The following is a 23,513-nucleotide window of genomic DNA, read 5'->3' on the forward strand; positions in this document are numbered from 1 at the left end:
TTTAGAAAAGGCAGAGGAACCAGAGATCAAATTGCCAATATCCACTGGATCATCAAAAAATCGAGAGAGTTTCAGGAAAACATCATTTCTGCTTTATTGACTACGCCAAAGCATTTGACTGTGTGGATTGCAATAAACTGGAAAATTCTGAAGGAGATGGGAATACCAGACCACCTGACCTGCCTCTTGAGAAACCTGTATGCTGGTCGGGAAGCAACAGTTAGAACTGGACATGGAACAACAGACTGGTTCCAAATAGGAAAAGGAGTATGTCAAGGCTGTAGATTGTCACCCTGCTTATTTAACTTCTATGCAGAGTACATCATCAGAAACACTGGGCTGGATGAAGCACAAGCTGGAATCAAGATTGCCGGGAGAAATATCAATAACCACAAATATGCAGATGACACCACCCTTATGGCAGAAAGTGAAGAGGAACTAAAAAGCCTCTTGATGAAAGTGAAAGAGGAGAGTGAAAAAGTTGGCTTAAAGCTCAACACTCAGAAAACTAAGATCATGGCATCTGGTTTCATCACCTCATGGGAAATAGATGGGGAGACAGTGGAAACAGTGTCAGACTTTATTTTTTTGGGCTCCAAAATCACTGCAGATGGTGATTGTAGCCATGAAATTAAAAAATGCTTACTCCTTGGAAGGAAAGTTGTGACCAACCTAGATAGCATATTAAAAAGCAGAGACATTACTTTGCCAACAAAGGTCCATCTAGTCAAGGCTATGGTTTTTCCAGTGGTCATGTTTGAGTTGGACTGTGAAGAAAGCTGAGCGCCGAAAAATTGATGCTTTTGAACCGTGGTGTTGGAGAAGACTCTTGAGAGTCCCTTGGACTGCAAGGAGATCCAACCAGTCCATCCTGAAGGAGATAAGTCCTGGGTGCTCATTGGAAGGACTGATGCTGAAGCTGAAACTCCAATACTTTGGCCATCTCATGTGAAGAGTTGATTCGCTGGAAAAGACCCTGATGCTGGGAGGGATTGGGGGCAGGAGGAGAAGGGGACGACAGGATGAGATGGCTGGATGGCATCACCGACTCGATGGGCATGAGTTTGAGTAAACTCCGGGAGTTAGTGATGGACAGGGAGGCCTGGTGTGCTGCGATTCATGGGGTCACAAAGAGTCGGACATGACTGAGCGACTGAACTGAACTGAACTGAACCTTTGTCAGCAAAGTTATGTCTCTGCTTTTTAATATGCTGTCTAGCTTTGTCCTAGCTTTTCTTCCAAGGAGCAAGCATCTTTAATTCATGCCTGCCGTCACCATCCACAGTGATTTTGGAGTCCAAGAAAATAAAGTCTGTTAGTGTTTCCATTTTTTCCCCATCTATTTGCCATGAAGTGACAGACCTGATGCCATGTTCGTAGTTTTTTAAATGTTGAGTTTTAAGCCTTCTCTTTCACTCTCTTCATCAAGAAAGTCTTTAGTTCCTCTTCACTTTCTGCCTTAAGGGTGGTATCTGCATATCTGAGGTTATTGATATTTCTCCCTGCAATATTGATTTCAGCTTGAATTTCACCCAATCCGGCATTTCATATCATGTATTCTGCCTATAAGTTAAATAAGCAGGGTGACAATATACATCCTTGATGTACTCTTTTCCCAATTTTGAACTAGTCCATTGTTCCATGTCTAATTCTATCTGTTGTTTCTTGACCTGAGAAATACCCTACAGAAAATAGGCAGTTTAACTAAACACATGCCTGGTACCAAGACTTCATCTGTCACTTAACTCTAAAATACTGGCAACCAGGCCCTTTTTTTCTAGTAAAGAATAGGAAGAGGCTTCCCTGGGGAATGTGACCAGTCTAAGAGGAGAGATCGAAGGAGCCTCAGTGAAACTGACTCAACCAACCAGGTCATCCTTCAGTGAAGTACACAGGGTCAAAGTACATAGGCCCTTGCAACTTCAAATGACTTTTAAAGTTTCCCAATCCTAAGTTTTAAGAAGATAACCAAGGATTGCCAAATAACAGAAACACCTCTAGTGTGAAAGCTATAATCCAAAGTAAACAAACAAAATGGCAGATTAGAGAAAACAGAGAAGTCAACTAAAACCAAAATCAATCAAATTGTTAATATGCTGTGGGCTATGCTTAGTTGCTCAGTCATGTCCAACTCTGTGACCACATGGACTGTGGCCCACTAGGCTCCTCTGCTCATGGGGATTCTCCAGGCAAGAATATTGGAGAGGGTTGCCATGCTCTCCTCCAGGGGATCTTCCCAACCCAGGGATCGAACCCAGGTCTTCCACATTGCAGGCAGATTCTTTACCATCCAGGCCACCAGGGAAGCCCAAGAATACTGGAGTGGGTAGCCTATCCCTTCTCCAGGAGATCGTCCTGACTCAGGAATCAAACTGGGGTCTCCTGCATTGCAGGTGGATTCTTTACCAGCTGAGCTTCCAGGGAAACCCTTATTATACTGTATCCAAAATATAGTAAATATAGCCCTTATTAATACTATATACAGAATAAGAAATAGCAAGCATGACACAAAACAAGGAGAAAAGAGTATTCAAAAATGAAAAGGAGTTATTGGAAATTAAAACTATGATAACAGAAATGAAAAAAAACTCAGAGCAAGGTTAGACTAATGACATTCTAGCTGCCTCTGAAGACCTGAGAGGAGATTTGAATGGAAGACATAGATAGCACTAGGGATTGTGAGGTACAAACTAGCATGTATAAAATACACTGAGACTTCCTTGGCCAGTGGTTAGGACTCATCACTTCTACTGCAGGGTGCATGTGTTTGATCCCTGCTTTGGGAACTAAAATCTTACAAGCCATGCAGCACAGTCCAAAACAAATAAGTTACAAGGATATATTGTACCGTACAGGGAATATACCCAATATTTTATAATAACTAAATAAAATATAACCTATGAAAATGTGAATCACTATGCCGTACACCTCAAACTTAGTAATATTGTACATGAACACTATCTCAATAAAGAAAAAAGAGACCTAGAGTTTGGGAGTTGAGCTAATGATAGATACAAATAAAGGTAAGCCAATATAACAATTATGCAGTTACTGGCTCTAGGGAAAATAAAATCTTGCATAAGAGAAGAAAGTAATTGTATTTATGGCTATGCAAATACTGAGTATTGAACTTAAAAAGTATATGTAATTACATTGAAAGGATGGGTTTTAGGGAAAGTTGCCATGTGTGATGAAATACAGGAGAAGGAAATAGAACTTAATCCTTAATTTCCACTGTGGAAAACAACATCAGGAACAATACAAGCCTGACACTTTAAACCATGGGAGAAAATATCAATTCTTTTTTTTTGGTCATATCTCACAGCTTCTGAGATCTCAGTTCCCAGACTAGGGATTGAATCCAGGCAATGGCACTGAAAGTACCAACCTAACAGGTAGGCTACCAGGGAACTTCCTAGGATTGGTTTTTAAATTTAATTAAATTATGTATTGGCTGCGCTGGGTCTTTGTGCTGCGCAGGGGCTTTCTCTAGTTGCAGCAAGCGGGGGCTACAGTCCAGCTGTGCTCAGGCTTCTCATTTCAGTGGCTTCTACGTTGGAGAGCTTGGGCTCTACGGCACGTGGGCTTCAGTGTTTACAGCCGCGGCTTTCAGTAGTTGTGGTGCCTGCTGCCTAGGATTCCTAACATTAACCTAAAAAAGTAGAAAACTGCTGCCTGTGAAGAGGGAAAAATGGGGAGTTACATAAAAATCTTGTAGAAGTATCTGAGTGTAAACATTGAGAATTTATAACCTCGTAAAAATTTTAAATGATTTAAAATTAATTTTTTATAATAAACATGTATTTAAATGAAAAATATTTTATCTATGAATGATATTAGTCACTCATGACTGTAACTTTTTGTAATTCCCTTTGTGCCTGCTAAGTCGCTTCAGTCATGTCCGACTCTCTGCGACACTATGGACTGTAGCCTGCCAGGCTTCTCTGTCCATGAGGTTCTCTGGGCAAGAATACTGGAGTGGGTTGTCATGCTCTCCTCCGGGGGATCTTCCCAATCCAGGGATTGAACCCACATCTCTTACATCTCCTGCACTGGCAGACAGGTTCTTAAGCACTAGTGCCATCTGGGATGCCCCTTAGCAACTTAAAAAGAAATACTTTTAAAGTCAGTCTGCTAAATACAAAAGGAATAAATGTGCTCAGGACTCAGTTACGATTAGTGCCACACAAAAGTCCAGTGTTAATCTGGAATATCACTCTGCGTTTCAAATAATATCTTGATATGAAGGTAAGCAATGTTGGAATTGAGTTTCTTTTAAAAATGATGAAACTTTCATATTGATTTTTACTTTGTTCTCTGAATAAGGGTGAAAATTTGGTTTGGGAACTTGATTGTATTAAAATAACAGGTATAAGCAAGACATGACATTTATCAAAAACACTAAGCAAAATCTCCAACAAGAATTGTTTTCTCTCTTAGTCCAACTTTTGCTAATCTCTGGTTGTTTCTTCTGTCAGCCATTGTTATGGGTCAGTCCTGCTGTTTCTTAGATATATCCTGTCTCTGCATCTGAGTTCTTACTCTGCAAGCCACTCTCCCCTACCTTAACTCATTCTTTGTGCACCTCTGGATATCCTGTTCCCATGTTCTTTCCTGTTGATTTATATCAAAATGGTCCCAGAATCTTGAAACCTGAGATGCACCTGAGTTGGACCCCTCTGCTAGCCTCCAGGGGTCTGGTCACATAGATTTGAGACCTGACCCTTGGAGCTGCAGAAGCTGCTGTTATTAGAATTATGTGAGATTGGAGAGTAAAAAACTCTCAGAATGCCCAGCATGGGGGAATATACTAAATCATCAGGGAGATTCATTCAAGCAGCTGGTTTTTATTGAGCATGTATCATGTTGAAGGTACTGTTCTAGGTATTGGGAATGTGGGCATAAACAAGAGGAAAAACTTTCTGCCCTCCTTGCTGTAAAAACAGTGTCCCATCATGGTATGTCAGGGATGAAATGCAGTAAAGACGTCCCAATGTGGAAGAAGGGGTGACTCCATGAGGAGTCTCAAAGCTTGAGTGGAGACCATCTACTCCATTGTGTGACAGTGTTGGGAGATTGGTTGCATACAGGCAAACTGATTAAATATGTGCATGTGCTCAGGATACATTTTAAGAATATTAAGGAAAATGGGTACCTGCTTTCTGACTATGTAACAAGGAAGTTATCAACATAAGAAAAGAAAAAAAACCTACAGTTAACCTTGTGATATGGGATTGGAATTGGAGGTATTCTATGAATTCAATTTGAGTAGATAAATGTAGATACATACATCCTCTAGCTCTGTCCTTTGATGGGGTATGGGAACAGTGCCACTCTACTGCCCAGAATAGTTTTTTTAAATACTGTTATCCACTGTGAGGGCTAAGAGCTTTTGGAGAAATAGCCGATTCTAGGCTGAAGCAGAAGAAGAACAAGGTGAGCATTAGGACAGCTTGTGCCAGAAAACAAAAAAGTGCCCAGAGAATGATGAGGTCATGTCAAGATGACACAGACGTTAGCTTGCAGAGTCTCTCTGAAAGGAGAAAAATCAGACAATGAGAACATAAAAATAAATGATAGCAATGAATTATGACTCATTATAATTGAAATAAAGCAGGAAGCCAGGGGTCCACACTGATATAATAAGTACACGCAAAAACTGACATTTTGATTAGGAAGAACATTTCTCAAAGTACCTCATCCTCTCCCAAATACCTCACAGTGGAGGTGACTTACAGACAGCACCTTAATCAAATGATCAATGTGAACATTATCTGTAACAGAACATTTCAAAACTGCATGTCACCTGAAAGGATGCAATAAGAAGAGGACAATATCACGTCTGTGGCATCCCTGCCAGAGATGCATAACCCAATCTACTCCAGAGAATATCAGAAAAACCTTAGGCTATTTTATATCATAGCTGGTTGAGATCTTCAAATGGGTTAAAGTCGTAGAAGTCATGGAAAACATGAAGAAGTTATCCAGATTGAAGGAAACTGGAAAACGTTAATAAGCAAATATAATGTGATTCTGAATTAGACCTTTTCATTAAGGATTAATTGATGAAATTGCATAGATCTGATGCTTAGATGGTCCTAATTTTGTCAGTGTTCACCTCCTGATATGGATGATGTTTTCAGGTTCTATAGAAATTACACACAGAAGGATTCAGAGCCACAGGCACCGTGTTGACAGTATATTCTCAAACTGTTCAAAAAACATAAAAGGCTGTACTGTCCTTACATATTTGGGGAAATATTGAGATTATTTCAATCTATTTATCTCTTTAAAAAGTGGGGAAAACTCTATTCTTTTGAAAGTTATACTTCATCAAAAAGAATAAATAAAAGAAGTAAAACATGCCTATCAAATGTTTGATAAAAACATTGTCTATCCCAGGTTTGAGTCCTGGGATACTCCAGCACTTAAAAATCAATCAGCAGAGAAACAGTCAGCCAAGAAGGACTGAGAAGGAGCCATCAGTGAGACAATATAAAGGAGGAGAGCTGAGGAAGAAAAAGTTTCCAGAAGTAGCAAGTGGTTCACTCTGTCAAATGCTGCTGAGAGATCAAGTAGATTGAACAGAAATCAGGTGATCACTAGAACTGGCCCCAGTGCATGCTGGGAGGAGTCGTGTTTGAGCGTTTTCAGCTGAGTGAGGACAGCAGTCAGATTAAGAAGAGGTGAAAACACAAAGGGAGGTGAGGACGTGGAGTGGGTGAATACAGATATCTCATCCCAGAAGTGTTACTGGAAAAGGGAGCAGAGAATGATGCTGTGGTTGGAGGGTTATGTAGCGCCCACGGAGAGTTCTGTGTAACAAGCAAGGTTACCGGGGCAGTATGGTGATGGACTGCATGTGGGGACACTGCCATCGGCAGGGGCAGAGGCCCTTCATCCTAGTAATAAAGGGGAAGGAAGGGAAGGTGGGCCCAGGGAAAGACGTGAACTCTGTTATGGTGGCCGGGAGGGTCAAAATGTGTATGAGTTGCTTCTGTTCTGTCGGTGTAAAATGAGGTTAGATCATCTAGTGAGTGCAGGTGTAGAAGGCCAGTGGTGTGTGCTGGGACTTTGAAAAGAGAGAGAGTGGGGACTCCAATACAGAAGGATTGGAGAGAAGTGACTAAGATGATTAGGCTGACTTGAGGGCCCATTTGAGATTTGTGTTTATGAAATTAAAGTGAGGGGAACTCCTTGGTGGTTCCATGGTTAGGACTCGACGCTTTCACTGTTTAGAGTAAGAATTCAAGCCCTCTTGGGGAACTAAGGTCTCAGAAGCTGTGTGGCACAGCCAAAAAACAATAAAAACTTAAAGCACTGGGATATCAGCATGCTTATGGATTTCTCTAGCAGTATCCACCTGTTTCAGTACAGGTGAGGATGTAGGAAATACTAAGTGCCAGATCATTGTTTCCCAAATATATGCATATGTATTTCTTCAGAGACATTAAATGTCTCTAAACAAAGGAAGACAAGGGATGAATTGCAAAGCTTTTAATGAAAATGTTTGTTTTTCTTTTACAACATGCATCATTTCACATCGGTTTAATAGCAATTAATTCAATGCTTGCAAACTTATCTGCCTCTGAATTTAGTCATAATGCATGAATTCAAGCTAATGAAACTGAGGAAAATCAACAGCTCATCTAATCCTTCTTTATATTCCTTCAGGATCAGCAAGATGCATAAGTGAGTTCTTTGCAAAGGCTAAAATAAGCTGATGTATAAATTGTGAGTTTATTTTTAAAAAGCTGTGTAAATGCAACATTTCTACTAAAACATTTAAACCAAAGGTCACACTTACGAAAACAGAATTCTTGACTGGGCTGTTTTCATTTTTAGCCATTTGACGTTCTGCTCTTTTTGACTGAACAGATGAGAGTTCACATGCCTACACATGTGGGACTTTGCCTAAGATCAATTTGCTTAAAGACATTCTTTTGTTATATTTTTGTTGAATATTGGGGAGTACTTATATCATTCAAGATTAAGTCTGGGTTATCTCTTTGAAGAACTAAATGTACCAGAGATACGTTTGACAATGAAGATTTTAGACAAATATTCACCAGCATTAGTTCTGTTAGCAAGCTGAAAATTGTCGTAGGCCTAATATCAAACAATAAACATGTGAGGTAAACATCAAGCCTCTTAGAAGAAAGACCACATGCTCCTGCTTCTGTAAAAACATTATTTGTTTGAAAGAATGAGAGTATAACCTTTCTCTCAACGATTACTTCGTTAATATGAAAAAGAGACAAAATGAGCTGAAGACGAAACTCCACAGTTACACTCCGCAACCCTGAACATAACTCCTGAGATCTCGGTTTTGACAGTGTTTTCTCCATGCCACCCTGTAGAAAAAGATGAAACAAATGATAGTAAGATGGAAACATATCTTCATTATGTTATCCATACTTCAAATCCTTTGCGAAAACAAAAGAGTTTATCAGTACATGAAATACAAGCTACAGACAGATCCAAATATTGCCATTTATTAACTGGAGATATGTATACTGGGGATGTCACATCTCCACAAACCTACACTGTAGCACAGAATGCCGAACACAAGTGTTGAGTCTTGTGACGTCCACAACAGCACTGCAAAGTGCTTTCCACATTTACTTAAATCCAAAAATAATTTCAAGGTATTGTGTAGAGAATCTTACAACCTCTAGAAATTCCCTAAAATAAACTGAGTAGTAAAAGAGTAAAAGATTCTTAATCAGGTAAAATAGGTTGTTTCTGTGTAATACACTGTTTAGCCTAAATCTAAAGCTGCAATTTTCAATTCTCAGGAGCATGCTACAGTCTTTGGAGTATTCTCTCACTTCTCTCACATAAGCAGGATAAATCAGCTCTCCTCTTTAATGCTTAAAACAGAAACTAAAGATTCATAAGATGAGTCTTATCCTAAAGGCTAATCTATACCTGTTGTAGGTCCATTATACTTCAAACACAAACATACAAACAACCTCATAGGAAAGTGGTCAGATTTGTGGTTACCTAGTGTGGGGCTTGTAAGTGGGGTGAAGGGTAAGGAACTGGACAAAGGATATACAACATAATAAATATAATTAACATTGCTATATGTTATACATATACAAAGGATGCTGAGATTAAATTTTAAGACTTTTCATTCCACACAAAATTTTTTTCTTCTCTTTCTGTAATTTTGTATCTATGTGAGATACAGGATGCTTACTAAACTTATTGTGATAATCATTTCATGATGAATATAAATCAAATCATTATGCTGTACACCCTAAACTTTTACTGTGCTCTATGTCAATTACATCTCAGTAAAACTGGAAGGGGGAAAAAAAACATACCATGCTCTAATGCCTTGTGGATCTCTGACAACCCTCTTTGCACATGCTACAGCTTGAGTGATGTCATCTTTCAGCAAAGCTGAAAAAGAAGTGGTGAGAAATGAAAACAATCTTCATAGAAATTTCATTTTAAGTTTAGGTTCAGTCAGCTTTATTCTCGTAGACTGAGGAAAGAACAACTAATATTATTTTTTAAGAGTCCTTGTATCTGTGTGAATGTTGGAGGAAAAGTCTTTCTTCATTCCATCCCATTTGGTATGAAATAAAGCATTCTGTTTCTCATTTACCAAAGTCATTTTATGTTCAGGAACTATTAACTAATGTGATACAAGGGGCTCTTTTTACTAGGCAGTGTAAAAACAAAACGAACAAGCAGAAACAGTCTAGCAGTTTTTTACTTAGCAATTTTCCTAATGGAAATTTATCCTAAAGAAGTCATGGTATGTACCCAAAGACGTGTGTAGAAAATGTTTCATAGCAGTTAATATAAAAGGAGAAAATGGAAACAGCCCAAGTGCTTAACAGTAAGAGATAGACTGAGGGACTCTCTGGCGGCCCAGTGGTTAAGAGTGCACTTTCCAGAGCCGGGGATGCTGCTTCAATCCCTGGTGGGGGAAGGAAGATGTCAAATGCTGCAGGGCAACTAAGCCTACACATCCCAACCAGAGAGAAGCCTGCGTGGGGCAATGAAGATCCTGCCTGTGGCAACTAAGACTTCACATGGCCAAAAATAAGCAAAAAAATGTTAAAGAAGAAGTGGATTGATAAATTATAGAGTATCTACACAGTATAACTCTATTCATCTTAAAAAGTAATAGACTGGTATTTGTTAACAAAAATAATTTTGTGTTGTAATAAAGAGCAAATTGTATAGCTGTAAGTTTAGTAACAATTTCTTTTATGTTTAAACACATTGCTTTTATGTTCTCATGTGGATAAAAATGTGCATAATATAGCCTTAATTCATTCACATGAGTGATGTAGCTTCTGAAAGATGTGGATACTAAAAGTTACCAGTGATCATGCATCTCTCAATATTAAAAATTTCTATTCAACTACCACAGGTTATTCTATAATGTGAAAAATATTATACATATTATTTTTTATTTTTAAATATTTTATTTTTAAAATATTTTTTAAAATATTTTTAAAAATAAATTAACTGGGTACAAAATAATAGTCTAAAGACATCTTTTTATTAGGATTTTGAATGTTTAAAAATATAACTCAGTTTTGCAATATTTTTTCAATATTTTATGCACTAAAGATTCATATGTTATCTCTACTTTAAAAGGAAGTCAATAGATTATTTATTTCATCCCAATTAAACAAATCTGTAAATTAGCTTGTTAGAATGATTATGCTTATAAAGGCACTGTATTGTTTGGAGATGCAAACCAAAGAATTTAGAAATGAAATGTCATAATGTTTCTAAATCAGTTTAAAATCACTCAGCAAAAAAACTCCCATATACATAAAAGAAATAAATATGACAAAATGTAAATAACTGTTAAAGTACTGGTGTATTGATGTTTATTATGCTAATGTTTCTAATTTTCCATATATTAAAACATTTCATAATAAAAAGTAAAAGTTATATTTTAAAAAGACCACACATATTCCTCTTCTTTGGTTAACCACTAATCCTTTCATTTTCCAATAAAGGAGTGTAGATTTAAAAAAAAGAAAAACCCCTATAATCAAATTACCCCTAAACCTTCACAAACAAGGAAGGTAGGAGGAATGGCATTGTTCTTTACAAAGCATCAACATGTCCAGCTATGATAGGTCACTCCAGAAACTCTTGTATGTTAGCAAACAGCAAACTTATGATACAAGCTCTTTAATTTCTTACTTGAGGAATTATGAGGAGCAATATCAGGAGTTTTAGGAAGTTAAGATGGAATTTTCCAAGGTCCCTGATGAGCCCTTCAAGACCTTTTTATTTCTATTGACTCTTGACCTAAAGGATCATTCCAGTTTTCCCATAAGATGTTTACAGAAAAACCTGAACGGACTTTTTGGATAACCCAACAGGTATAGCCAGAGGGGTCCTGTGCCATCACTCCACATTATCTTGTCTTACCGCTGCAGGGTATACGGCAGGCGTTAACTGCTTTTGGGGTTTTGCCATCATTACACCACCAGCGGCTATTGATTTGAAATATCCCATAATCAGTGCTTTTGTTTCCACTATTGTAGTTTGTTGCACGTGTGTTGTAATTGCTTTCCCATCTGGCCAAACACATCCCTGAAAAAAAATTAGTAATAAACAGCAACATGACATAACTTATACGTCACAGCATAATTAGTTCTATTTAATTCTACTTTACTAACAACTTGTTTTATAAGTATAAAGGTGTATTTTACTTGTAAAATATTTAAACACTTTCGTGTTAAAGGGCCCTTAAAAGAATGCTTTTGTTAGCAAAACATTTGTTAATACTAATGAAACAAGTAACATTTTAAAAAATATTAAAATAGATGTTTCCTCCATTGCTATTACCTTTCCCCTGCTCCCATCCCTCACATAAGATTCAGCCTAGAATAGAAAAATCAACAGAGTTGAGTGGATTCAGTCATTAGCGGCATATGTGTGAGGTAAGTCGCTTCAGTCATGTCCGACTCTATGCAACGCCATGGACTGTAGCCCGCCTGGCTCTCCTGTCCATGGGATTTTCCCACACAAGAATACTGGAGTGGGTAGCTATGCCCTCCTCCAGGGGATCTTCTCAACCCAGATCTTAAATCCATGTCCCTTGCATCTCCTGCATCAGCAGTTGGATTCTTCACTACTGCACCACCTGGGAAGCCCAATTAGTATTATATGCATATGCTAATGGAAAAATACTTTTATCAGGAAAAATAGGAGTTTTTGAGAGAAAAAAATATTTCTTATGATACTGAAGTTGAATTTGGATATCAAATTAGAATCCAGAAAAGAGTCGTAGAATAGGAAAGACTATGTTATCCATCCATCCATCTAGCCAGTTACTCATTCATTCAAAAATAGTTATGGAGGGGAAATGCCTGAATTCAATCTGAAAAATACAGTGATGACATTGACAAATATAGACTAAAATACACAGTCACTTTTCCTTAGGACACATCTTGAATTTTGTGGAAGAAAATGAAAAATAATTAATCAATTGGAGTCAGGATAATAAAATATCTTTCAGGCTGCATTTCAGGGATCCTTATATAGATATTGATTGAGGGGTAATAGGTTCCTTCTGTCCCTGTTTTAAGACTTCAATGAAATCTATAAAAACTTTGCCCAACGTCATGGTAGGGGGACTAAAGATGAGAAAACACTGCCTTACTCAGGCTTGCAGAGCTCAAGTTCCGAACTGGAAATGGCTAGAGTCAGACACCAAGGGCTTGACATACATACCCCAGGTGCTGAAATATATTTTATAGTCAGCCTCCATATGTCAGCCAGCAAATTTAGTGACATTAAAGGAGTACGGTGCGACCTGGCATGCTTCTAATTGTATAGAATTTAACCCTCCCATGCTTCAGTCCTTTACCCAGTACATCTGATTCTAAAGGAACCATTGATGTTTTAACCATTGTAAATGTACAAACCTGCCAAGAAATAAGAAAAGTCCGTTCACACAATATCCCTTACTATTCATCCTCTATTAGTATCTGTTCCATAGCTGGCTAACTATTTGGAAGGAGGAAGAATAGTTAACTTACAGTTTGCCAGGCTGACTCCCTGATAGCCAGCCAATCCAAGTCTTTTCAGAGTTCTGGCAAGCTCACACCTCTGAAATTTCTTGCCCTGAACAGTGGCAGAAAGGAGGAGAAGCCCCAGAATTAGGAGAGCTTTCATGTTGACTGACAAGCCAGAAGTCCAGGCTGACCAGGGTGAGTTGGACTTGGTATTTAACATCTTTTCACTTCCCCCTTCTCTGACCAGTTTGGGGGGCTCCACCCTTGGTGACATGTGGAAAGCAGGGCCTGTGTTTTGGTCCACTGACTTTAAAAGTTTTCTTCCTTATGTTTAAAGGAATATGCTGATATCCTAAGTATTAGCCTGCAGGAAAATAATAAAATGAGATTGCTTAACGACCTTGCTCAGGAAGAACTGGGATTGGCACTAAAGCCCAAAGAGGAACTTCCTCCCATTTAAACATAAATTTGAGCAACTATAAAGAAGAAAAAAAACCCTGAATATTTTACACAACTGAAAATGAGCTCAAATCTTTCACTGTTTTTTTTTTCATTATGTTGTTTTATGTGCTTTCACTCTGTTGTCTTCATCTTTTTCACTTGAAATTATTATATATATATATATTTTCCACAGAACAACATGACATCCTGCCCGGTGTTCTGATAAGCATGTAACGCCACATCATATTGTTCAACCAGATTCCTCTACTAACTTTTTTGGTGTCTATTGTAAATTCTTACTTTATGAATCAGTGATTTACTATGATAAGTAAGCTCATGAGAACAAGATTCCTAATTCCTTTCTGACAATGCCTTACTTCACATTTCCATATTAGAACATAAAAGGTCATTGCAAAGCAAAAGAAAACAGTAAAACCTGCAGAGGGATAACAGAATATGCCACCCAAAATCTTTCCCTTTGGCATAAGGATTATTTTGAGCTGAAGGCAATTGAGAGGCAGCAGATCCAAGAAAAATTCTCTGCCCTCCCCCAGTTTCCTAAAAGCAGAACATAAATTTGCACAGATATTAATCACCAACAACTATTGATACTTATCAGCCCCAAGAGAGCACTAGAGGGCTGACAAAACAACCTTTACTGAGTAGCTAGTATCTTCCATTAGCGTTTAATGTATTTATCATCCCACAATCTGCCACCCTTGGAGCTAGAACTCTTTTCCAGTGTCTTGTTGCTACTCTAAAAAGGTATTGTTTTTTGATTAAGATAATCTGTAAATCCTGGTTCTAGCCATGTTTTTGAGTTACTGCTGCCTGTATTTCTCATAAGTATATATGAAATGTACATGTTAACAAACATGTTTGCTTTTCTCTTAATTTTTTGTCACAGAGCCTCAGCCAGAAACCCTAAAAGGGTAAAAGGAAGCAAATGTTTCTTCTTGTACAGTTTCTAGTGATGAGGATGAGACAGTGAAAGACTAGAACACTCCACTCTCCCGGGAGACTGCAGTTGAGATATGAGATAACTGACAACAGACCAGCAGAAAGTAAGAATTCTTACCATGTCAGTCTCCTGGACATGTTTTGAACAGCGGACTGGTTCAAAACTGGTAAAGGAGTACGTCAAGGCTGTATACTGTCACCCTGTTTATTTAACTTATATGCACAATACATCATATGAAATGCCGGGCTGGATGAAGCACAAGCTGGAATCAAGATTGAAGGGAGAAATATCAATAACTGCAGATATGCAGATGACACCACCCTAATGGCAGAAAGTGAAGAGGAACTAAAGAGCCTTTTGATGAAGGTTAAAGAGGACAGTGAAAAAGCTGGCTTAAAACAACATTCTAAAAACTAAGATCATGGCATCTGGTCCCATCACTTCATGGCAAATAGATGGGGAAACAATGGAAACAGTGACTGACTTTATTTTCTTGGGATCCAAAATCACTCTTGATGCAGTGTGTGACTGAAGCCATTAAATTAAAAGATGCTTGCTCCTTGGAAGAAAAGCAAGACAAACCTAGATAACGTATTACAAAGCAGAGACATAACTTTGCCTACAAAGGTCCTTATAGTCAAAGCTATGGTTTTTCCAGTAGTCATGTATGGATGTGAGAGATGGACAATAAAAAAGGCTGAGTACCAAAGAACTGATGCCTTTGAACTAAGCTGGAGAAGACACTTGAGAGTCACTTAGACAGCAGAGAGATCAACACTCAATCTTAAAGGAAATCAACCCTGAATATTCATTGGAAGGACTGATGCTGAAGCTGAAGCTCCAATACTTTGGCCACCTGATGCATAGAGCCGATTCCTTGGTAAAGACCCTGATGCTGAGAAAGATTGGAGAAGGGGATGACAGAGGATGAGATGGTTGGATGGCATCACCAACTCACTGGACATGAGTTTGAGCAAACTCCAGGAGTTGGTGATGGACAGGGAAGCCTGGCATGCTGCAGGCCATAAATAGTCACAGGGAGTCAGACATGCTGAGCTATTGAACAACAACAGTACTAACAGTCTCCCAGCTCTCTGCCTGTAGTGCAGAGTCAAGAGAAGAGGATAACATTTCTCCTTGTCCCTTCCTTTACAAATTCACAGTGGCAGGAGAAAAACATTTGTGAAAACAGATCTTGAATTGTGACTCTTGTGAATTTGTTTCTGGTCATCAACACCTATGGTTATCGATTCTTAGCCTCCCAGAAAGAGTCATGCTTTCCTTTGTCTCTCTCATGTGTCATAAGGATGAAAAACCATAAGAAGAGAATCTCGATTTGTCTTGTTTTATATACTGAGAACTTTTGTAACGAGTGAGAATATTCCCTCTGGTTTCTGCCACTTGGGTGATGCAGGTTGTCTGTCAGGCTTGTATTAGCAGCTAGCCAGCCAGCTAGAAGCCTAAGACCTGAAGTTACAGGCAAGCTCCTCTTTGTCCAACCAGGCCAGCTGTCAGGGGAGTTTGTCTTAATAAAGTCATAAGGGGCCTTTATCACTTCTACAAGATTGGGAGGGGAAGATAAGAGAACAAATGTCAAGAACTACAGATGGCACTCAGCCAGTGTAAAACTTATGTAAATACTGATAGCCAGGAAACTGCTTTAACAGAAGTCCAGAAAATTTACAAAAAAGCTTGATTTATTGTCCCTTACTCTATAAGCAGAACCTACCAGGTCCAGACCTTTGTGTATTTGGGGATGGCATTTCACATACAAAAAATACTGAACTAATCTACCTACCATTAAAGAAAAGAAAAAGATTATAGCAGTTATCTTGGATTTCTGCTAACAGGCAAATATGTCCCTGACTTACTCCTTAGATAAAATCTACAATTCCTAATCCCTTGAAATATTGATCTTATATCTTTGAAATGTAGGCATTTAAAAAGATAATTGTTGGCTAAAGCAACCTTAGGACTGGAAAAAAAAACAAAAATAGAGAGAAATTTTAAAAAGCAAAATGCTATTTAATATTTCCATAACTCCGGTGCCATAAACTCCCTTGCCAGGTCCCCGATAAGATATCTATTAAAAACAAGTAATACTCTGGTTTCTCTTCCTATCATATAAATCTTTCTCTTTTTACTAAAGATTTCTGTGGAGAAGAATAATTCTGAGATCAAGAGGGAGATGATATATGTATAATTATGGCTGATTTGCATTGCTGTACAACAGAAACCAACACAACATTGTAAAGCAATTTTCCCCCATTTAAAAATAAATTTTATAAAAGACAAGTAAAAATCTTAAAAAGTCTTCCCAGAAATATTGGTAAAAGGCTTCAGCCATCTGAGTGGACAAACTTAGCTTGTTCCATCTGCCAGAAACAGCATTATATCCAACTATTCTTAGTTACCTAGAGAAGGAAATGGGAACTCACTCTATATTCTTGCTGGGAGAATAAGGACAGAGGAGCTACAGTCAGTGGCATTGCAGAGCCAGACACAACTTAGTTACTGAAAAACAACAACAAATTCTTGCTTAATAGTTATAAGAATATAACTTTTCTCTTCAGTATCTTTAAAAACTATTCTAAGTTTGGCCTAAGGTGCAGTGGGAATGTTTTAGGGTTTTTAATCCCTTAAAGGGAGTTTGCTTCCTGCCCTAGGAATTTGCTACCAGTTGATAATTGTCTAAATGAATATTCTTATGTTTCAAAATTAGTTCTCATGAATTTACACTATTCTGGGCCTCTGCCAGGTGATTTTTTTTTTTTTTTTTTTTGGCCAGGTGATTTTTATCAGGAGTTTTGAGCTTCCCTGGTGGCTCAGAGGGTAAAGCATCTGCCTGCAATGCGGGAGACCCGCGTTCGATCCCTGGGTTGGGAAGATCCCCTGGAGAAGGAAATGGCAATCCACTCGAGTATTCTTGCCTGGAGAATCCCATGGACAGAGCAGCCTGGTAGGCTACAGTTCATGGAATCACAAAGATTTGGACACGACTGAGCAACTTCACTTTCACTTTTGTGTTTTTGAAAGAAGAGGGGAGTCTATATACAGATCTTCCTTGATTTACTGTGGATAACATTCTAATATTGGACTTCCCTGAAGGTAAAGTAAAGAATCTGCCTGCAACAAGGAGACCCAGGTTCAATCCCTGAGTGGGAAAGATCCCCTGGAGAAATGGCAATCCACTCCAGTATTCTTGCCTGGAGAATTCCATGGACAGAGGAGCCTGGTGGGCTACAGTCCATGGGTTCACAAAGAGTCAGACATAAGGCCATCATAAATTAGAAATAAAGTAAAAAATGCATTCTATACACCTGACCTACCAAACATCATAGTTCTGATCAGCATACATTAAACTTTCCTGGGACACATACATTAGCCTACAGTCAGGCAAAATCATCTGACACAAAACCTATTTTATAATAAAGTGTTGAATATCTCATGTAATATATTGAATATGCTCCCAAAAATGGAAAACAGAAAGGCAGTCTGGGTACAGAATGGTTATAAGTATATTGGTTGTTTACCCTCATAAAAAATGTCACTAGTCTGGGACAAGATCACATTTCAAACTCCAAGTATATTCTGTACTGAATGCATACCACTTCCACACCATTGTAAAGCTGAAAAACCTTAAGCCATTGTGAAGTTGGGGACTTTCTGTATTGTAATATCAAATTCAGACACAGGGCATGCCATGTTCCAGGCATTATGCTAAAAAGCTTAATATGTATTTAACTCACTTTCTCCCCTTGAAAAAGGTATTGTCAACATCCCCATTTTACAGATGAGGAAACAGAAACCCACTGAAATTCAGCAACTTGCCCATGGCCCCTCTGGGAGTGAGTAAAAGGCCACCCTGCTCGTGCACCGCTATTTCTGTAAGCTCTACCCAATTTTTCAGTAAACTGCCTAATAAGTGCCCATCTGAATACCTCTAGTGGGCAGTTCATCTGAAGCAGTTGGGATCTGTGGGAAGTGGAAGTACAGGCTTGATGTCAGAGTGCTCTATCATCCTTCCTTTTATTGTTGCAGAACATTTAGCATTCCATTTAAGTGGTTATACTAAGTTCGATAGAAGGAGACGCCTACCTACGTTTTTGTTTATAGGTTCTGTTGCGTGCAAAATGCTGACAGGCAGATAATCAAACGCTGTGCTCATTGTGCTCATTGTTAGTAGGGGAATTACTTGGATCCAGGAGAAGAATAGCTCCAGGGGGAAGTCACAGTTCCCAGGATCCACCAAATAATTTCTTCCTCATCAAGAATGAGCCTCTCCAAAGAAAAACAGGAAACTGAGTATGCAAATTCTAGAAAGTATACCCTTGTCTGGAGTGAGTCACTACTTGCTTAATTCAGGGCTTAATTAAGAAAACAGCTGTATAAGGTAAGGATTGGGGGAAAAGGGGGGCCGGGGTGGTGGTGATGGATATGGTGCTGGAAAGAAGTGGGCAGGATAAATAACTGTCAAGTGAACTGTATAAATTCCATCTATAGGTTTTTTGTGTTTTTTTAATTTTTGTTGGTTTTGGATTTGGGGGAGTTTTGGGGTTTTGGTTTCATTTTGGTTTGTTTTTTGGCAGATCTTTCTCTTTAATTCTACAAGGTGAGAATGACCAGGTAGACGACAGACCTTCTGATCTTAGTTAAAGTTTCCAAAGTTATTTGTTCCTCACTTGGTGGCTGTTGAACTCAGAAAGCTCCTCTTCTTCTTTCTGAGAAAGGTGAGTATTTGGCATTTTTAGAAGTTTGCACACAAACAGAAAACATCAGGATTCTGTAAATTTCAGAAGCAGCTGAGTTTTGGCTTTGTGTCTGGGAGAGAGTTCCTTTACCCAGGAGAGTTGCTTTTATTCTTTTTAAGCTAGGAGGCTTACCGTGGATGCTCCCCTGTCTTCAGCAGCCACAGGTCTGCTTGTTGCCTAGTGTGTGCCTCCTCCTCTCGCTTTAGCCACCCTGTGTGGACACGGGAGATTAATTAAACCCTGTGCAGTTCCTTTTCTCTGAAGCGAAGTTCTAGGAGACTCTAATTAAGAGGATGTTCTGATTTTCAAGTGAGAAATTTGCTAAAGTTCTAGTCATTCTGGAGCAGCACCCTGAGGCATCTTGCCACAAGTTAGAATCCTTGAATTATGGGAGGCAACAACTTAAATTCAAATCTTTTTCTTGCATAAGTGATCTCTCAAGGAAAATGTTCCTAGTCCACCACTTTTAGGTAAAACTGAGCATGTTATTACCTGTGTGATTGATAAAAGATGCTTATCTGAGAATACACAAGAAAATACTTCTGAGATACTTAGAAACTGAGAACTTGTCTGTCAGCCTTCAGGAAAGCCCAAACCTCATTGCCTTTGTTCCAGATAAACTTTCTGTGGGATTTTGTGTGCTGGGGAAGGGTATGTGCTTCAAGGAAGACAAAGAGTTAGTGTGCAGGGTGTGGATGAGGCCGGGAATGATGAGGCTCTGTGTCATGTCTGTGTCACCCTCCACCCACATCTTGCTTTTAAAAGTTTTGTTCTTTTGCAAGTAAGGTGATCCAAGCAGAGGCATAGTAGGTCTCAGGAGAAAAGTTGCTATGAAGCTAGTAGTTGGAAAAGGACAGTGTCTAAGATTTGTTGGATGATATTTCAAGACTGAAATGAAGCTATTACTCTGTTTCTTTATGGACCACCTGCAGAATTACTAGAGGTGATTTTTATTTTATTTTATTTTATTTTTTATTTTTATTTTTTTTTTTAGTCAACAAAAGCATGTATTAATCAGCTGATTGGAAACTGGTTAAAGATTAAGGCACTCAGACTCGTGGTTTCCTTGAGGTTACAACCTCTGGCTGCTCTTGGTGCTGCTTCAGAAGAACATGAGACGGCAGAGCCGCTCCCGGGAGGGCTCTGTGCTGTGTGGGAGGGTGGCACGTGCACCAGCAACCCCGCTCTAATAACCCATTTTATCTACAACCCGGCTTGGCTTTCAGCTCAGCAGCCTCAAGTCAAGAAAGAGTGATTTTACATTCATACTAACTACCATGTTAATACAACGTTCATTAGTCTACTACAAAGTTTATGAACAAACAGCATAAAGTAAAAATTTGCAGACTGTTATATTTAGGAATGTTTCCTAATACTTTCATTGCTATCAAATGCCCAAGAAATCAGAGAAATAAGACAAAGGATTTTGTTAAAGGTTGTTTCTGGTCTGTGAAATGTGAGGGTGGAACTGTGAGGTCAAACACAGATCCGTGCGGCTAACCAAGCATGTGTGACCCCTGGATCCGCATGAACCCCACTTATTGTGCACTTTCACCTTCCTTCTCAAAGCTCAATGTTTTCCTCATTTAAAACAATTTGCCAACTAGGACTGTTTTCAGATTTTTTTAAAGAAAGGCTGTTCACAGTGACTTTACCATCTGCTGTCCCTGCCAGGAAGCGCAAGGGCTACTGACCGCAGGCCTGCATCTTAAAGTGGAAGAAAGGAACCCCAAGGGCGGCACCACACGCACCCAACCCCGCTTCGAGAAGCCGCCTCTGTGGGAGATTCCCAGGACAGGCCGAGACAGAGGACGGGGAGGGAGCTCGGGTCCGTGGACAAGCGGGACAGCCTCCAGTGCCTATGTGTGGAGACCCCATCAGCGGCCCCCTCCTCTTGAGGGAGGGCCCGTGGTCACCTGCAAGCCCTGAGTGACCACCAGAGACAGAAGGGAGGGTCTGACTCGGGAGCCCCCGACCCCGAGGCTGATGCTCAGTGGGGCTGAAAAGGCAGCCAGAGCCTCAGGAGGCCCTCCCACCCCCAGGACACAACAGCACCTGACCGACGACCGCCCGTCGGAGGTTTTATATTCAGATGAACACTAGAAAAATATCTTGATGTACCAGTAAAGACACAAACTTGAAAAATGACCCTATAAGTGGTCTGAACTTCGACAATAAAGCTTTTTGGGAGAATCTTTTGGGTAGGAGAATAAAATCCAATTAAAAAAAAAAAGGTTTATGGCTCAATGCTACTCGGTGTGGGCAAGGTCAGACTGCATCCTGGGCCCCGAGATGCAGCGGAAGCGACAGGGGTTGGGGGAGGTCCCAGGACGGACTGCACCGCTCTGCTTCCTGCACGTGGGCCTCGCGGGCCCGAGTGTAGGGCCCTCCGCACTGGCTCACAGACGACCGGAGGCCTGAGGTACGCCGCATCCTCCCCAGGCGGACAACAGAACAACAGAGAAGCAAGCCCTGACAGCCTTCGCGTCTCAAGTGACTAGATACAGAAACGAGAGAAGAGGAAACAGAAGCTCCCAGGCCTCGGCCCGAGGCAGCTTCCTTCCCCAGGGTGGGAGGCGGACGGGCAGCAGGATCCCTGCTGACTAGAGGCCTGGAGACTGCTCGCCGCGCCACCAAGTGCGTCTTAGTTGTTTTCGAATCTGGCATCTGGGTTTTCTTCTTTAAACAAAGCATATTTTTTCCTGATTTCATCATGTCTCAACTTCATCTCCGCTCTCCGCTCCTCCTGCCGGACCCGGCGCTCCTCTCGCTCCCGGATGGCCTTCTCCTCGCTCTTGTCCGGCCGTCGGCTCCGGCTCCTCCTGCAGCAGCAGCAGCAGCAGCAGATGGCAACCCGCAGGAGCAGGGAGCCCGCGATCACTGACATGGCGATGATCAAGGCCTCAAAGTTCACCCAGCACACGCCCCAGCGTGCAGAGCTCAGCCGGCAGAGGCAGCTGGGCGGCAGGACTTCGGTCACTGGGTAGTCCAGGCGCATCTTGTTCGTGTTGCACCAAAGGCACGAGACATTTTTCAGGCACTCTTCACAGGCTCTGCTTGTGTTCTGAGAACAACCCTGCGCGGCGGCCGCCGAGAGGAGCAGCAGGATCAGCGCAGCGCCGCCGAGTGTCAGTCCCCAGCGCGGCGTCGGCCCGCGGACTCCGCCGGACGCCGTGGCGGCTGCGGCCTTGACGGTCGACGGTCGTCTCCTTCCTCGTCTAGAGGTGATTTTTAAAAGGAAGATTTTTCTATACTCCACTCCAAAGCTACTCCTAAGCCCTGAGAATCTGCTGCCTAAGAAGCACCCCATGATTTTTCAAACATTAACTGTAAATCTTAGAGCTCTGCAGAGTATTTGATAGATTGAAAGGATATATCCTTGTGCACAGTTCTCTCTCTTTAAACAAATTACTTCCACATTGAGAGTAATGGCCAGGCTGCAGAGAGACTCCCTGCCTGTTTCATTTATCCCTGGAAAGGACCCTGTGCCTTGACCATGGCTAATTGGATTTTAGTTAGACTTGGATACAAGGCTGTTGTTGATCAATTTATATGATCGACTTTCTTAAAATTTCAAGTTAAGAAACAAAGCAATTGCAGTTAGTCCATGAGGGGTACTCATATACCAGAGGACTGAATACACCAATGGGCCTTGTATCAGGGGCAGAGAGAGAGACGGCAAAGACAAGTTGAGCCTCTACCACTGGACAGCTTTGCCCTGTGAAGGTACATAAAATTGGATAGGTTTTGGCAAAAAGCTTGTCCCAGTTTCTCTTGGTAAACCAGGTTTGGTCGTTTTATTAGTCACACATTGCCATACCTAGTTACAAAATTTTTTTCTTGTGTTTAGGACATTAAACATGTACTCTTAGCAAATTTAAACATGTGATAGAGTATTGTTAACTACAGTCACTGTGCTGTATGTCACATCCCCATGACTTGTTTTGTAACTGGAAGTTGATACCTTTGGAGCCCCTTCACCTATTTCTCCCTCTCCCCATCCCCTTCCCCCCTTCTGGCAACCATCCATCTGTTCTCCAAACCTATAAGCTTGGTTTTCTTTCCTGTTGTTGTTGTTTGTTTATTAGGCCATGCTGGTCTTTGTTGTGGCCCTTGGGATCTTCGATCTTCACTGGGGCATCTTTAGTTGCAACATTTGGGATCTTTTTTTTTTTAATTGCATCATGTGGGATCTAATTTCCAGACCAAGGATCGAACCTGGACCCTTGCAGTGGGATCATGGACTCTTAACCACTTGACCACCAGGGAAGTCCCTGTTGGTTCGTAAAGTATTTGTCTTTCTCTCATTAGTTTCACTTAACATAATGCCCTCAGTTCAGTTCGTTCAGT

General features: G+C 40.3%; 2 protein-coding genes and 1 pseudogene across 2 annotated transcripts; 1 reads left to right on the top strand and 2 right to left on the bottom strand.

Annotated features, from left to right (window-relative positions):
- Positions 1-8,218: 8,218 nt before the first annotated feature.
- Positions 8,219-13,170, bottom strand: LOC110148163 (lysozyme C, milk isozyme). The gene is made up of 4 exons (XM_020910074.2): positions 13,035-13,170; positions 11,419-11,583; positions 9,333-9,411; positions 8,219-8,354 (listed from the first exon to the last, which is right to left on the bottom strand). Exons 1-4 carry the CDS (start codon positions 13,168-13,170, stop codon positions 8,288-8,290), a joined length of 447 nt encoding a protein of 148 aa, XP_020765733.2. The 3' UTR covers positions 8,219-8,287.
- Positions 13,171-16,511: 3,341 nt separating this feature from the next.
- On the top strand, positions 16,512-16,617 carry LOC139030977 (U5 spliceosomal RNA; annotated as a pseudogene).
- A 5,019-nt stretch (positions 16,618-21,636) lies between these two features.
- On the bottom strand, positions 21,637-22,473 carry LOC139030894 (pituitary tumor-transforming gene 1 protein-interacting protein-like). The gene has a single exon (XM_070454852.1). It carries the CDS (start codon positions 22,471-22,473, stop codon positions 21,808-21,810), a length of 666 nt encoding a protein of 221 aa, XP_070310953.1. The 3' UTR covers positions 21,637-21,807.
- Between the last annotated feature and the right edge of the window lie 1,040 nt (positions 22,474-23,513).

This window comes from Odocoileus virginianus, chromosome 24, assembly GCF_023699985.2.
Source record: "Odocoileus virginianus isolate 20LAN1187 ecotype Illinois chromosome 24, Ovbor_1.2, whole genome shotgun sequence".
Classification (NCBI taxonomy): Eukaryota; Metazoa; Chordata; class Mammalia; order Artiodactyla; family Cervidae; genus Odocoileus; species Odocoileus virginianus.

Coding starts and splice junctions, on each gene's coding strand:
- LOC110148163 (XM_020910074.2), bottom strand. CDS start 13,170: ATGAAAGCTCTCCTAATTCTGGGGCTTCTCCTCCTTTCTGCCACTGTT. Junction 11,584..13,034: donor GGGAGTCAGCCTGGCAAACT/GTAAGTTAACTA, acceptor ATTTTTTTTCAG/GGATGTGTTTGGCCAGATGG. Junction 8,355..9,332: donor CCACAAGGCATTAGAGCATG/GTATGTTTTTTT, acceptor CTTTTTCTACAG/GGTGGCATGGAGAAAACACT.
- LOC139030894 (XM_070454852.1), bottom strand. CDS start 22,473: ATGGGGTGCTTCTTAGGCAGCAGATTCTCAGGGCTTAGGAGTAGCTTT.